Source organism: Eschrichtius robustus, chromosome 20 (assembly GCF_028021215.1).
Source record: "Eschrichtius robustus isolate mEscRob2 chromosome 20, mEscRob2.pri, whole genome shotgun sequence".
In the NCBI taxonomy this organism is placed as follows: Eukaryota; Metazoa; Chordata; class Mammalia; order Artiodactyla; family Eschrichtiidae; genus Eschrichtius; species Eschrichtius robustus.
Window position 1 is genome coordinate 52,289,397 of NC_090843.1, and position 15,203 is coordinate 52,304,599.

At 38.8% G+C, this 15,203-nt stretch overlaps 1 protein-coding gene across 1 annotated transcript in view; it reads left to right on the plus strand.

Annotated features, from left to right (window-relative positions):
- Window positions 1-718: 718 nt before the first annotated feature.
- The window catches only part of CPD (carboxypeptidase D), a 73,754-nt gene continuing 59,269 nt past the window's right edge, over window positions 719-15,203 (plus strand). The window contains exons 1-2 of the mRNA XM_068531592.1: window positions 719-1,514; window positions 7,104-7,351. Coding sequence (XP_068387693.1) covers window positions 775-1,514; window positions 7,104-7,351 — 988 coding nt within the window. The 5' untranslated portion in view covers window positions 719-774. The remainder of the gene's footprint in view (window positions 1,515-7,103; window positions 7,352-15,203) is intronic.

Here is a 15,203-nt window from a genome sequence, read left to right on the forward strand (position 1 = left end):
CACAGGAACCAATGGCAGTGAAATAAACTGGGGTAACACCAAGGAAATATATCCATCAACACAAAGGGAGCCTACTACATAGCAGATTTCCACTGTACATAAAGGAGACACCTTCCTTCAACATAGACACTAAAAACTGAAATGAGGTAGTGAGCCCTCTGCCACTCCAAGCGTCCCAGTCTCTTCAACCGCTGCCGGGGCGCTGGGAGACCAACTCCGATGGAAGGGGTGCAAGGTGCAAAGGGCTGAGGCGTCTTTTGGCTCTTCCAAGGTAGATTCTTTAGAACCTTTGGATTTTTTCGAGTCCTTTGATTCCTTCGAACCTTTTGATTCTTTCAATTCTCGGTTCCAAGCGTTAAAGCGCCGCTAGGAAAAGCTGCAACAAAGATGGGAAGGAAGCTAGTGAGAGTACTCAGAGAAAAAGGGGTGAGAATTTAAGGGGTAAGCCAGAAAGAAGAGACTGAGGGAGTAGAGGAGAGGCGGAGCAAACGCAGAAGGGAAACGGGGAGGAGGGAAAGGGAGCGACAGGAACCTAGACCGATGAAGAGAGTGACCAAACTCTTCCCCGAGAGGAGGAAGGCACGCCTAGAGGGAATCGGCTGCTTTAAGGACAGCCCCGCCCCTCGGCGTGACGCCACAGCAGGGCCGCCCTCGATTGGCTGCGGCCCGGAGGGCGGGATGGGGTTGCTAGGAGCTGAGGGGATCCGGCTGGCCAAGGCCTCCCGGAGCGCGGAGCCGCGGGAACGGAGTCCGGGTTTGCAGCGCTGCTGGAAGATGGCGAGAGGCTGGGACGCGCGGCAGCCCTGGCGGTCAGGGCGCGTCCCGCTGCTGCCGTTTCTGCTGTTGCTGCTGCTGCTGCGGAGCCCAGCCCGGGCAGCGCACATCAAGAAGGCGGAGGCGACGACGACGACGACGAGCGCGGGCGCCGAGGCGGTCAAGGGCCAGTTCGACCGCTACTACCACGAAGAGGAGCTGGGCTTGGCGCTGAGGGAGGCGGCGGCCGCGGGGCCCCCAGGCCTGGCCCGCCTCTTCAGCATCGGCAGCTCGGTGGAGGGCCGGCCGCTGTGGGTGCTGCGCCTCACGGCCGGCCTGGGGCCGCCGCCTTCTGACGGCGACACGGGGCCCGACGCGGCGGGGCCGCTCCTGCCCGGCCGGCCGCAGGTGAAGCTGGTGGGCAACATGCACGGCGACGAGACCGTCTCGCGCCAGGTGCTCATCTACCTGGCCCGCGAGCTGGCGGCTGGCTACCGCCGCGGGGACCTGCGCCTGGTCCGCCTGCTCAACACCACGGACGTGTACGTGCTGCCCAGCCTCAACCCCGACGGCTTCGAACGCGCCCGTGAGGGCGACTGCGGCTTCAGCGACAGCGGCCCTCCCGGGGCCAGCGGCCGCGACAACAGCCGTGGCCGCGACCTCAACCGCAGCTTCCCGGACCAGTTCAGCACCGGTGAGCCCCCGTCCCTGGACGACGTGCCCGAGGTGCGCGCCCTGATCGAGTGGATCCGCAGGAACAAGTGAGTGTCGTCCTCCCTCCACCGCCGCCTCCTCCCCCCCGCCACCCTCCCCATCCAAGTGAGCCTCCAGAGCAGAGGCTGGGTCCGGCACTCAGTAAGCGCTGCAACGGTGCTCTCAGGCCTAAGGGACGGGGATAGTGAGGGCGGAGAGCGACACCCCGTAACGGGGACAGGGCCCAGGCCGCTTAGCCTCCTGTCCCGCTAATTGTCCGAGAAGCGCTGCCTAGAGGCTGTCATTTGTTCAAAGGATGCAGAGAGCGCTGTTTGGCTGGAGGGGAGACTCTTTTCTAGCATTCTGGCCCCTGTTCTCACAGGATCGTAGAATATGAGCGACGGAACAGACATTAAGGATGACCTAGGTCAGCTCACTTATTTTATACATAAACTGACAAGATTGCGATTATCTTATTACTACAGGCACTGTGCTAAGCCTTTTCCGTGGACTGCATGATCTCAGTTTATGTTGGCCACAACCTGATGAGACAGACAGCATTAACATCCCTGTTCTGTAGCTGGGACTTCAACTCACGCATTTAGTCAGTGCTCTTAACAGGCATGGAGGGAGACTGTAGCCTAGAAATGGCAGATGACACTCCCAGGGTCGTCTTCTTGGTTATTTAACAGAAACTGGTTCTCTTCCAGTCTTTACCTCTGACTCAGCTATGGAACATACAGATATGGCTGGTTGGAGAACTTGTACAGATCTGGAACCTTCATCTATAAGCAGCTTCATTTTAGACTCTGAAGGGTTTCTGCTGCCACTTGTGCACATTATTAGTGGGCCAGGGCCAAATGACTAATTGTCACACTTAATAGACACCTTAAGTGTTAGTAACCGCTCTGTGAGATGTAAAAACTTAAAAGAAGCACGAGGACCTGAAGAAATTGGTGTATAACAAGAAAATATTATAAATACATACATGGTGTGTTTATGTACCCAGTTAAACCTTACAGGAATTGTTCCTACTGGCAAAATGTGCGTGGGCTGCAATAACATAGGTCATCTCTGTGGAGAAGGTAGAACTTGAACTGAGTCTTGAGAGATGGGTAGGATTTTCAGCAAAAAAGTGGAGGAGAGGAATAAAGGAAGAAGGAACTTATTCCAGATGGAATAATATCTGAAGTGACCATGCACCTCTTCCTTTTGTCAAGCATCGGCTTTGCCAGCATATCCCCATTTTTGTGTCTTCAGAAGGCTTGTGAAGCAATTAATCTTTGCATCCTGATTTGAAGAAGATATCTGAGTGACAGGTAAGATACAAGCAATAACGAACAAAGAAGTTTCCCTGTAGGACCTGGAATCATCTCTTCTACAAGGTTCAGCATATATAGCAGACCTTGAAAAATTCATGGCCATTATGACAATTCTAGATTCTTTTTATCTCCTACCTTTCACTTTACTCCTTCTGAGATCCCCTGTAGGTATTAATTTCACATACGCTTTCTGGGAAGATTTTTCCTTTAAAGATAATGGTGTTGGGACTTCCCTGGTGGCGCAGTGGTTAAGAATCTGCCTGCAAATGCAGGGGACGCGGGTTGGAGCCCTGGTCCGGGAAGATTCCACATGTCGCAGAGCAACTAAGCCTGCAAGCCACGACTGCTGAGCCCACGTGCCACAACTTCTGAAGCACGTGCGCTTAGAGCCCGGGCTCCACAACAGGAGAAGCCACTGCAATGAGAAGCCTGCTCACTGCAACGAAGAGTAGCCCCGGCTCGCCGCAACTAGAGAAAGCCCAAGTGTAACAATGAAGACCCAACACAGCCAAAAATAAATAAATAAATTTAAATAAAATAAAAAAAAAAAATAAAGATAACGGTGTCAGGGCCTCTGAACATTTACATAAGAAGTGTAACTTTAACGTACAGCCTATTGTCAGAAGCTGTGATGGCCAGGGCCTTTCTGAGATGATATATCAAATTCACTGTTTGCATTGCTTAAAGGACACGTTTAAAAAGCCCCATCATGACCTTTGCAGGGATGTAAATTCTGTGAGTAGATTTTTCTATTCAGTATTACTTCTGCTGTGACCAAAAATAAAAATGATCTTTGTCTTGGTGCAAGTCACCTTGAGACTATACTGAAAGCTTTAAACTTTAAATCTAGGACCAAAAATGTGCTCTTTGGATAACTCTTTCATATCACCAGTATTTAATGATTAAAGTTATGGTCTGGGCTGGCTAGTTCAATGATAGGAGCTTGTGAAGATTTTAAAAGCTCATCTGTGTCAGTTGGTATTACAAAGAAAGTGGCTCTATTTTGCGGCTATGGACTACCCTAATCATATCTGCCCTCTTTTCAAATGTAACTCTAATCAGAAGGGAAAGTAGGTGAGTGTATAGGGTGAAAAGTACATCCTTCCATCCTCAATCATAAATAACTCAAGATGCATATTATTTAATGATTAATCAGTAACAAGGGACGTTGATATGTGAATAAAGTAAAAAAAACAAGCACATACATGATTTGAGATTGATTCCTAAATATATAGAGTCAGCTTTATGGATAGGAAATTCTAAAACCACAGACATCCGTCTGTACAGGGAAATTACCTTTTTCAATGTATTTTGTGAAATAAATCATTTGAATAATTTCTTGATATCCTATTCACCCAGCTGTATTAGAAATAGATTTTTGTTGTTGTTTTGGATAGGTAACAATTTAAGACTCATTTCCTCCTGCTTGGGAAAGTGGAGTTTATTTTCTTTGTTTCACTTTACACTTCATCCAATCCGTGATTTTGTACTACTGATAATTGACTCATCTGCTTAAGAAAATATACAAGATTTTAACTCCATCATTAAAATAAAGATTTTATAGTTTACTTCACCCTCATATTTTTGGCACAGTTCTTTAATTAAATATACCTGCTTAGACTTTAATAGGAGATTAGCATATAAATGATTTTTTGGGTATGTTTGTGATAAGCATTATCATGTTGTTGGGGTAGGTGTATAGCTACAATTTCCTGAAACCTTTAGAATTTAGTTTATCAGACATCAAGTTTTCTTAATTTTTTAAAGTTATTTACAGGGTTCTCTGGGGACCATAATAAAGTTAACTTGGAGATTGACTTTTTAATATCTACAGACTCTTGTTTATAATTTTTATGATATATTTACCAGCTACTTTAAGTCTTATGCAAGGAATGATACGTGATATTGAAGTCAAGTGTGAGAAACACTTAAGAGAATTGATTTGATTGGAAACCATAAAATACCCTTCAAATAAAATTGGATCGATATACAAAGTTGGTTTGACAAAGACTAAAAGAAAATAATCTTACAACCACTATAATAGATATCACTTTCTTTTGAAATCACCCTTACCGGAGTGGCATTGGTGCTTTTAAAACTATGTGAGTAGAGTAAGGAAAATCTAATAATTTAATTTTATCACTCAAGTAGATTGCAAATATTTCATTGTTCTAAAAGTGTTTGGTTAGGCCATTTTAACGGTATTTCTGAGAAGTGTTAGAAGAAATGTCAAACAAAGTGAAAAACAGCATTTATTAGAGAATCTTGGAATTTAAAATTTTAATTGAACATGTATAAAGTAACATGCTTCACTTATTTAGAGTATTCAGTTATCCTTTTTTTTTTCCCCACTAGACTATGAATGCCATGAGGGCATTTTTTTGTATTTGTTTCTTCACTGATACATTCCTTAGTGCCTAGAACATTTGGCTTACAGTTGACACTGAAGAAAATTTGTTGCTCAGTTGATTGTCTAAACTGGGCCAGCCTTCTTGTAACTTTCCCAAAGTCAGAGTGGGGTGGTGGTGGGGAAGTACTTAAATTATTTTAGGCATAGAAACCAAAAAGTAAATTGTTAATAACTTGCTATGCAGGAGGGATGGGTAAATTGGAGTTAGAATAGATGCTTAGTTTTTGTTTCTGTAACATTGTAGCATTGGAAGTGGTGAGTAGAATGATAGTCTGTAAGGCAGTGATTCCCTAAGCAGGATGCTAGATGTCTCCAAAGGAATGAACATTCGTTGAGCAGGTGCTATAAAGCAGTCATTATGCTGGAAGATAATTGTACATGTATTATCTTATTTAATTCTTGTAACAATCCTGGGAGGCAGGTAGCATTAATCCCCATTTTACAGATGAGAGAGAAACTGGGGTTCAATGGATTTAGAGGCAGCAACTTCTCCTGATCATGTTACTAGTGAGTGACATGTCTGCGAAACCAAATGTTCTTACCCATATTTGCCTGGTTTTAAAGCCTGTGCTATTGCCACTATACCAAATGGCATTCCCCTCTGGTATCTAGAACTGTGCTAATTTTAATTATATAAAACTAGTCTTCTTTAATAGTCTATTCTGGTGTTTAATCACTGTCTTTATCAGCTAAATTCTGTCTTCTGATGAATAGATTCTGTGTTACAAGTAATTTTCATTGTTTGACCTCCTCTGGGAGGTACTGATCATACTTAACATTTCAAATTAAACATATCATAGACTTAATTTTCTTTCAGACATGTAGAAAGAAATGTTATAAATCAACCCCCTTTAGAATTACTGTAGGTCAGTTTATTTCAGCCACAAAAAGGCAGAAGCAAAAAATCATAATTTTGAGTGCAAAGAGAAAAGTGTTTAATCTCCACTCATAGTAATGGTTTGAACTGTTACCTGAGTGAAAAATGTATAAATAGGACTTCGGCATGTTTTTGCCTTTACCTTTTACCGTAAAAGGCATTCTTCAGTATTTCTATATCTATAAATTTGACCAAATTGTAAATGGGTTCGCTTAGAAGTATCAATAAAAATGCAAAAAGTTTAAAATGTTTCTTTTATAGAAACAGGCTTGTCTCCATGTCAGTTTATTTTTTAATGGTCCAACCAGGAACCTTGCACCTAGAAAGAGAGCTGCTTTTACAGTGATGCAATGTGCTGTATTGCTTTTATCTGAAAGCAGCTCAGGTCTTTCCCTCCCCCTGAATTTTCTCAACTATGGCTTCTCTCCTGAAAATATGAATTTAGTGTACTGTGAAAATGGAATGAGGCAAAGCACATCCTGTTTTAAATTAGACTCCCTATCTTACAAGTTCTCTCTGGACAGTAATATAAAAAGCATGAAACTTATTAACCTAACTCATATATTCAACAAATATTTATTTATGCCAGCCACGCTTTCTATGAAATTAACACAATATGAAGTACACGAATTAGATTGAACTCTATGAAATTGTCATTTTTGTAGGTCAAAACATGGTTGAATAGTGGCAAGTTCATATTGTTCAACTTAATACATGATTTTACAGTTCCCTGAATAAGACGTCTCCTGAAACATTAATTTACACTGTGTTATTCAGCTATTTTTTTCAGTGATGGGGAAATTATTTAAAGTTATTTGAAGTTAACTTGGACTGTAAAAACTGTTTGAAATTTATTGAGTTAATAATACTTTCTTTCCATTTTCTTTTTTTTTTTTTATTGTTGTTGGTCTGTTTTAACAGCTGATAGAGTTGTCTTCTACGTGTCAAGAGGAATATCTAAGTTCATTTATGAAAGATGTAGAATTTTAAAATACATGTTTTCTGTGCCCTTTAAAAAGTGATATGTGATTTGGTTGTGTTTTCAAAGGTTTGTGCTTTCTGGAAATCTGCATGGTGGCTCGGTGGTAGCAAGCTATCCTTTTGATGATTCTCCAGAACATAAGGCTACTGGAATCTATAGCAAAACCTCAGATGATGAAGTATTTAAATACTTGGCAAAAGCCTATGCTTCAAACCACCCCATAATGAAAACTGGTGCCCCTCATTGTCCTGGAGATGAAGATGAGACTTTCAAAGATGGGATCACAAATGGTGCACATTGGTATGATGTGGAAGGTATGTAAAGCCTTGAATTTGCTATATTTTTCACCCATGTTCATTTAGCATTCCTAAGTATACTCTGGTGGAAAGAGGAAATTTCGAGAAATTCTGATTTTTTTTTTTTTGGCCGCACTGCACAGCATGTGGGATCTTAGTTCCCTGACCAGGGATCAAACCTGCGCCCCCTGCATTGGAAACGCAGAGTCTTAACCACTGGACCACTGGGGAAGTCTGAATTCTGATTTTTTAATCTTTTTTTTTTTTAATTTTGAAAATTTCAAACCCACAGTAAAATTGAAAGAAAACTACACGAACACCTGTATATCCTTCATTTAAATTCACCAGCTGTTATCTTACCCCAAATGTTCCCTCTCCTAACCCTTCTCATGTGCATGTGCACGCACACGCACACACACACACACTCTTTTGCCAAATGATCCAAAAGTAGGTTGCAGATTTCATGACACTTCACCTGTAAATACCTCCCAAGTATGTATTTCCTAAGTACAAGGACATTCTCTTGTATAACCCATGTACCATTATTGTAACTGAGAAATCAACAGTAATTCAGTACTATCATTGCACATGCTGTTCATAACTCAAAATTCCTCTGTTATCCCCCAAATAGCTCTTATAGCTCCTTTTCTTCCAGATCAGATGCAGTCAAGGCTCCAGCATTGCATTTGGCTCTTGCGTTTTTTTAGTTTCCCCCATCTAGAAGAGTCATGTCAACAGTCTCTTTTCTTAATGATGGTGAAACTTCTGAAGTGTCCAGGCCAGTTGTCCTACAGAACATCCCATATTCTAGATTTGCTGCTTTCTTCCTGATGAGGTTATCAGGTCAAAATTTCCAGCAAGATCATTATATCAATCACATCAGGAGACACATAAAGTCAGGCTGCAAGTGGCCAAGTTGGACAGCTTGGTTAATGTGATGACCACCACTTCTCTCCATTTTACATAAAGGCACATTTTCCCTTTGTATTTTAATATGTGGGATGATTGTGGAATGCTGTTTTTTAAAAATTGTGGTTGAAAAATATATATATATCATAAAATTTGACATTTTAACCATTTTTAAATGTAGAATTAAGTGGTATTAATTACCATCTACTTACAAAACTTTAAAAAGACCAGACAGAAACTCTGTAACCATTAAGCAAAAACTCCCTATTCCCCACTCGTTTCCCACCCGCCCCCCCAGCCACTGGTAACTTCTAATCTCCTTTTTATCTCTGTGAATTTGCCTATTCTAGATATTTCATGTAACTGGAGTTAACATATTTGTCCTTCTACATCTGGCTCATTTCACTTAGCATTAATGTTTTCAGGGTTCGTCCGTTTTGCAGCATGTATCAGAACTTCATTTCTTTTTATGGCTGAGAAGTATTCCATTGTATGTATATATTACATTTCATTTATCCAGTCATCCATTGTTTCCACCTTTTGGCTACTGTGAATAATGCTGCTATGAGTGTTGGTGTACAAGTATCTACTTGAGCCCTTGTTTTCAAATCTTTTCAAATACTCAGGAGTGCAATTGCTGGGTCATATGGTAATTCTGTATTTAGCTTTTTACACAGTGGCTGTGCTACTTTACATATCCACCTGCAATTTCTCATGGAATGCTATGTTTATGTTAAAGTAAGCTTGAATTGTTTACCTTTTCTTTTAAATGTTATAAAAACAGCTATTGTTCTTTTTAAACTTTTGGTATCCTTTGAATAATGACTTTTTCATATTTATAAACAGACTTAGACAATTTAATTAAGAGTAATCAGAAGGAACAAGTCAATCTATGGAAAGGTCATCAGTATAAACTTTTTTCTCTTCTTAGAATCTGCTCACGGTGAATGCCTTAGGTTTCCCCTTACCTTTTTATTGGCAGTTAGTCACATTATAAAGTATGTTACGACGTTTCTCTTGATGTGCCTTCATATAAATATTTGAATAACTCTTTGACTTTTTATGTCAAGCCAAGTGTACCCAAATTGGGTGCTAAGTTTGAGGACTTGATACTTTCTAGAGTCTTCTTATTCCCGTATAGTTTCTACCAATGTTTCTTATATATAACTAGGGATTTGAACTATTTAGAAAGGGCTTTGAAATATTTAGAAGCCAAACTTTCTGCCCAGAACAATTAGAGGTGGTTTGAAAACCATTAAAAAATTTTAAAGATGAGGGACGTACTTTAATGTTTAATCTAATTTCAATCTTTAGCAAATATATTTCTTTTTTTTTTCTTTCTTTCCTTTTTTTTTTTTTTTTTTTGTGGGATCTTAGTTCCCCGACCAGGGATTGACCTTACACCGTCCGCAGTGAAAGCACAGAGTTTTAGCCACTGGATCACCAGGGAATTCCCTTTAGCAAGTATATTTAATAAAACCTGCTTTCATGAACTAGTGGTTTTGTGATGTAGTCAAGTTGCTTCATTATTTGAGGTACTATCTAAAATAATGGACTAAAAAATAATTAAATTTTCATTTTTGGAGAAAGTTGTAAAAGGTTAGAAAGTAGTTTCTAATTGACAGATGATTAAGGAAGGTAAATATATGTTATACTATTTAAAAAGTAAGTGTGCTTCCTTCACAGTAAGATTATTTGGTTACGCCAGGCAACGGGTTTTTCTGAGTCTTCAGACATCTAAAGGAGCTAAATTTTGCTCTTGCCATTATTATTGTTTTTATGAGCATCTACTTCTCTCCTGTTTTAGCTGGATGGTCAGGCACATTTTATTTCTACAATAGGTAGCTTATATCTCTTACTGCCTTAGCAATATTGAGCAGTTTTGGTAGTTTCTTTTGTGTGTGTGTTTTAATAGCTTTATCAAGGTATAATGGACATACAATAAACTGGACACATTTAAAGTGTACAATTTCATAAGTTTCAACATATATGTGCACCCATGAAACATAAGTATTAAGTTTCAGTAGTTTCAACAGGGTAAATTCATCGTTTGTCTTATACTGGACTGCGATAAGATGTTGTGAAACCTTGTGACTAGGCATATATTCAGACCCGAATGTCCTGGAGTAACTTGACCGACACTTATGTGATGCATTTAGAAATTCTAACTCAAAGAAGTATAGACTTTTAGAGCTGAAAATGAATATGTTGATCTAGTCCAACCCTTTTGCTTTATAGGCAATCAAGGCCTTAGAGGAAATAACTGGTGCGGAGTCATTTATTAACCTAGCAAATATTTACTGAGCACCGCCACATCCCATACACTATTAAGTGATGGGGTACAGTGTGAGCAAAACAGAAACAATTCCTGCTCTCGGGGATCAGATAGTGTATTAGTAGTGGGGGATGTGAGGTAATTTGACCCCCACCACCTTCACCTTCATTGCCAGGGTTGATTCAGCGTATCTAGCTGCCTACGTGGGTGGCCTTGCTTCTCTCAACATGTCTCTCAGACCTCAGGATCCATCTAGGGAATGACTGTCCTAACAAGGCCTGCGAACAGTCGTGCTCCTCTGCTAAAGCCTGTTATTGTGAGAGCCTAAGCTGAACTTATTCACGGGGCAGGCCTTCTATTTTTTTTTTTTTAACCACAGTGTGCTGATTTGTATGCCTTTTGTTTACCATTCTTTATTATTTTCTTTCTTCATGGTTTTGAAGACATTACAAAAATCATCTGATAGTTTAATACGTTTATTCCAAAGCAAACCTAATGAAACTGGATTATAGTTTCAGTCAACTTTTAAGAATTGCCCTCTTTCAACTTACAGAAATTTTTAAAAGGGCAAGTAACCACCTAGAAAGAGAAGAGAGCTATGAAATGTGACCAGATAACATATCTGTAACTAATTCAGGTTTTTTTGTGCGACTTTGAACTCCTTTGATCATGTGGGCAGCCATTCTCTGCATAAAGTGGAGGTCAGACTGAGCAGCACTAATGTGCTCTGAATACTGAGGTATGTTTGGCTTTAAGCAGATTGCTGACAGAAAGGAAAGAGACCGGGGAAAATAATTACCAAACTGTTTTGAACAGCATGAAAGGTTAGATTTGGTCCAAAAAATGGACTGAAAAGCTTATTCTTGTGCAGCATTTTCTGTGTCATTAAATAGGGCATTATGTCCTAATTCTTATGACACCAGGAAATTGGAATCTATATAAAATAAAAAAGAATCAAATGGATGGTACAGAACTGAAGAAATATAATATCTGATATTAAGAAATAGACAAATCCATAAATACAGTAGGAGATTTTAAACATGCCTTTCTCAGTAATTGTTAGATCATGAAGACAAAAATATCAGTAAGGACACAGAGGATTTAAATAACATAAACCAATCTGACCTAATGAACATGTACAAAATACTGTCCTCATATCTAATTTTCCTGCAGAGTCTGTTTACTAATCCAAAGTGTATATGATAAGTGATTTACCATTGGTCACACTTAAGGTAGATGTGTCTAGTTCTATTAGTGCTTGTGTTAATTTTTGTTTTAAAAATTACATATTAAAAGCAAACTAGCAAACACACTGAAACTTAAAGCGTTCTTATATCTTTGCTTGTTTCACATTTTAATTGGAGCAAGTCTAAACTTTTCACAGTCTGACTCAAGCCTACATTTCTAGTCTTCTCTCCTACTTTTCGCCTACCACTAAATGACTTGTCCTTCCTGCAAAATGTGAACCTTCACATACTGGGCTATTCCCTGTCTGGAATGCTTTTCTCCAGTTCAGCTGTAACCTTCTCTGAAACCTCCCCTGTAGTAACTGTCACTCTTACCTTCCTAGAACATTTTGTTTAACATCAGTGTAATGCTTATCTACTTATGTTGTTAGTTTTTTGTGTCTCCTGCTAGAGTGTGAATTCTTTGATAAGGACAGTGTGGTGCTATGCATTATGTAGTTATCTTTATACAAAATGTATTGGGAGGGAAAGGGTCCTACAGGAAGTGAGACTAGGGAGGTTTTTACGGTTATTTGGAGTAAGGTCTTTTTTTGGAGATATGGGCTTTATCTAGAGGGATGCCATGGGAATGAAAAGGGAGTATGAGATATATAAGAAATTGTGCAAGAAGAGTTGCAGAATTGACCATCAGTTAGATAGTAGAACAGAGTGTCAAGGCAAAGAAAGACTTAAAGATATAACTTGGAGATTTTGAGCCTGGATAAGTAAGAATGATAATGGAAATGGGAAAAAACTAATTGGAAGGGGTGTGTGTGTGTGTGTTTGTGTGTGTGTGTTTTCTCTTTAGATGTGAGAAGAGTGAAAATTGGAGGTGAGGTGGTACTGGATGTACTAGTTATAAATACTTGATGTACAGTTGGGAGATAGGCTCTGGAGCTTGGGAAAGAGGTCAAGATTATAAAGAGATTTAGGCATTATGAGATATGTGGAAAGCATATGGCAGTGTGCCTGATTTTGAAAGTTGAATTGATATTGTTTCCTAGCATCATTTAATTGCTTGGAGCCAGAAATTCAACTAGAGAAAAAAAAAAAAAAAAAAAAAAAAATATATATATATATATATATATATATATATGAACAGATGGGTGCTTTTTCATCTCCACTTTCATCTCCAAAGTGAATGTACTTCTGGCATTTTGTACTGGGATGTTTTCTTTAAGGAATGCCAACAGTTTAGATATTCTCAGCCTGTTCATATTTTAAGAATACTATTGATAATCAAATGTGCATTAATAAAGGGCTTTGGTTTTATCTGATCTTGTACATTAAGGAGCTAGTTGGATCTTTCTTCCTTTCTCTCTCTCTCTCTTTTACCTGAGTGCCACTTCATTTAAAAGGAAAGCAAAAACTTAAAATGATACTCAAACAGAATTTTTTCTTCTGCTTGAGTCATAAGTTTGTTTGTTTTAGTAAACTGAAGTATAGCCTCATATAAAAATCTAACCTTTAGGAGCAGTGTGCTTGTGTATTTTGTACTGTAATAGTAGACTTTCATCAAGGTTGAGAACCAAACACTGTTTTAGGATATGGCCCCTAAATCTTCAGATCCAAAGTCTAAAAATTAGATGTGCTTTTTTTTTTTTTTTTTTTAAATACAGGTGGTAGAAAATAGGAAAGTACTTAAAAACAACAACAACAAAAAAAAAACCAAAGGAAAATACAGTTCAAAGACCTGCGTGAGAGGGAGTGTTGACCAAGTTAGACAAAACTGAAAACAGATGCAGGACTGTGTAATGTAGTTTAACTTTGTAGAATCATATCATTAGCAAATATATATTCAGTGGGAGTGGTGAAGGAAATAGATTTTCATAAGATAAGTTGTTCAGAATATGAAGACCAAGTTCAGTTAATATTTGGTGAAAGCAAACTTGAATTTAAAGACCAGGAATATGGGAAAAATTCTTTCAAGGGCAGTCTCTGTTTTTTCCGTTCATTTAATGCAGATCTTCCACTTAAAAATTTTTATGACCATCATGCTCATTAGCTTTTAAAAATATCTCAAGGAGTGCAAAATTATCATTTAATAACCTACTTATCTATAAATAAATTGTTCACAAAAGTCAAAGTTGTGAGAACTTTTCACTATCCCTTGAAGTTTCTTTTTTTTTAAATTTTATTCCACCACATTCTTTTTTTTTTTAACATCTTTATTGGAATATAATTGCTTTACAGTGGTGTGGTAGTTTCTGCTATAACAAAGTGAATCAGCTATACGTATACATATATCCCCATATCTCCTCCCTCTTGCATCTCCTTCCCACCCTCCCTATCCCACCCCTCTAGGTGGTCACAGAGCACCAAGCTGATCTCCCTGTGCTATGCAGCTGCTTCCCACTAGCTATCTATTTTACATTTGGTAGTGTATATATGTCCATGCCACTCTCTCACTTCATCCCAGCTTGAAGTAGTTTTATTAAAGAAATAACAGTAAGCTCCAAATTTAAATATAGAATAGAAATTGCCTATCTATATTCCTGCATTCTAAAATGCTTTTCCTAATGAAAATAATACATTGCGTTTTTTTTTCTGTAAAAGGTTTATGGGGTTCTTGTGTCATACAGTTTGATACTTTATAGTTGGCATACTGAGGCAAGTTAAAAAAAACAACTTGCTATGTTCAAGTCTTAACATTGTAGCATTGGTTATATTTTTTTTCCACTGGCTTTCTGCATGAGGCATAAGAGTGAGTTGTTAGTGCACCATCTTTGAATGAATGGTTGAATTTATTTAAATACCCTTTACCTCCTTAAAGCTAGATCTCTCTAGTGAAAACAGTAATAGGGATTGGTTCCATGATAAAGATGAATTGAGTATCTTCAAGCATATGAAGATTAGTTGTGAGACACATGGATTGAAGGAGTTGAATGGGTATGAATAGATCCTTTGATCAGAAGATTTAGCCACCCATAACAATTAGTATTGATCACAATTTGTTGTAGTGCTGGACAGATTCCTAGTGATTACACTTTTAGTCTTATTCTTTAATATTGGTAAAGGAATGAAAACATCATAGCTTTCACAATACATTGCATTCAATATTTTCTGAGTATAGAAAAATTAGATTGGTAGGTAGGCTTAAAAACAAAATATATACCTTTTGTCTTTCTTTGCCAGTTTCCCTTGGGAGTAGAGGAAATAGTCTAAATCAGTGGTTTTCAAGCTGAGTATGTATGGGGAGGAGGAAGAGACCAGTTAGTTTGAATAACTTTAAGGAAATAAATTTCCAGATCTTCCATGCCTGAATCACACTATGATACGTTAACTCAGAGTTTTACAAAGTGCGCCAAAAACAAAAGGGACAATTTGGTGATTACTTTAATGGTATCATAAAAGCATCACTGAAACGTCTCATGAAAAGATATATTTTCAGTAATTATTACCTGTTAGTTTTATTATTTATTGAAATTGATAATAAAACTATGCCTTTATTGATAAATTG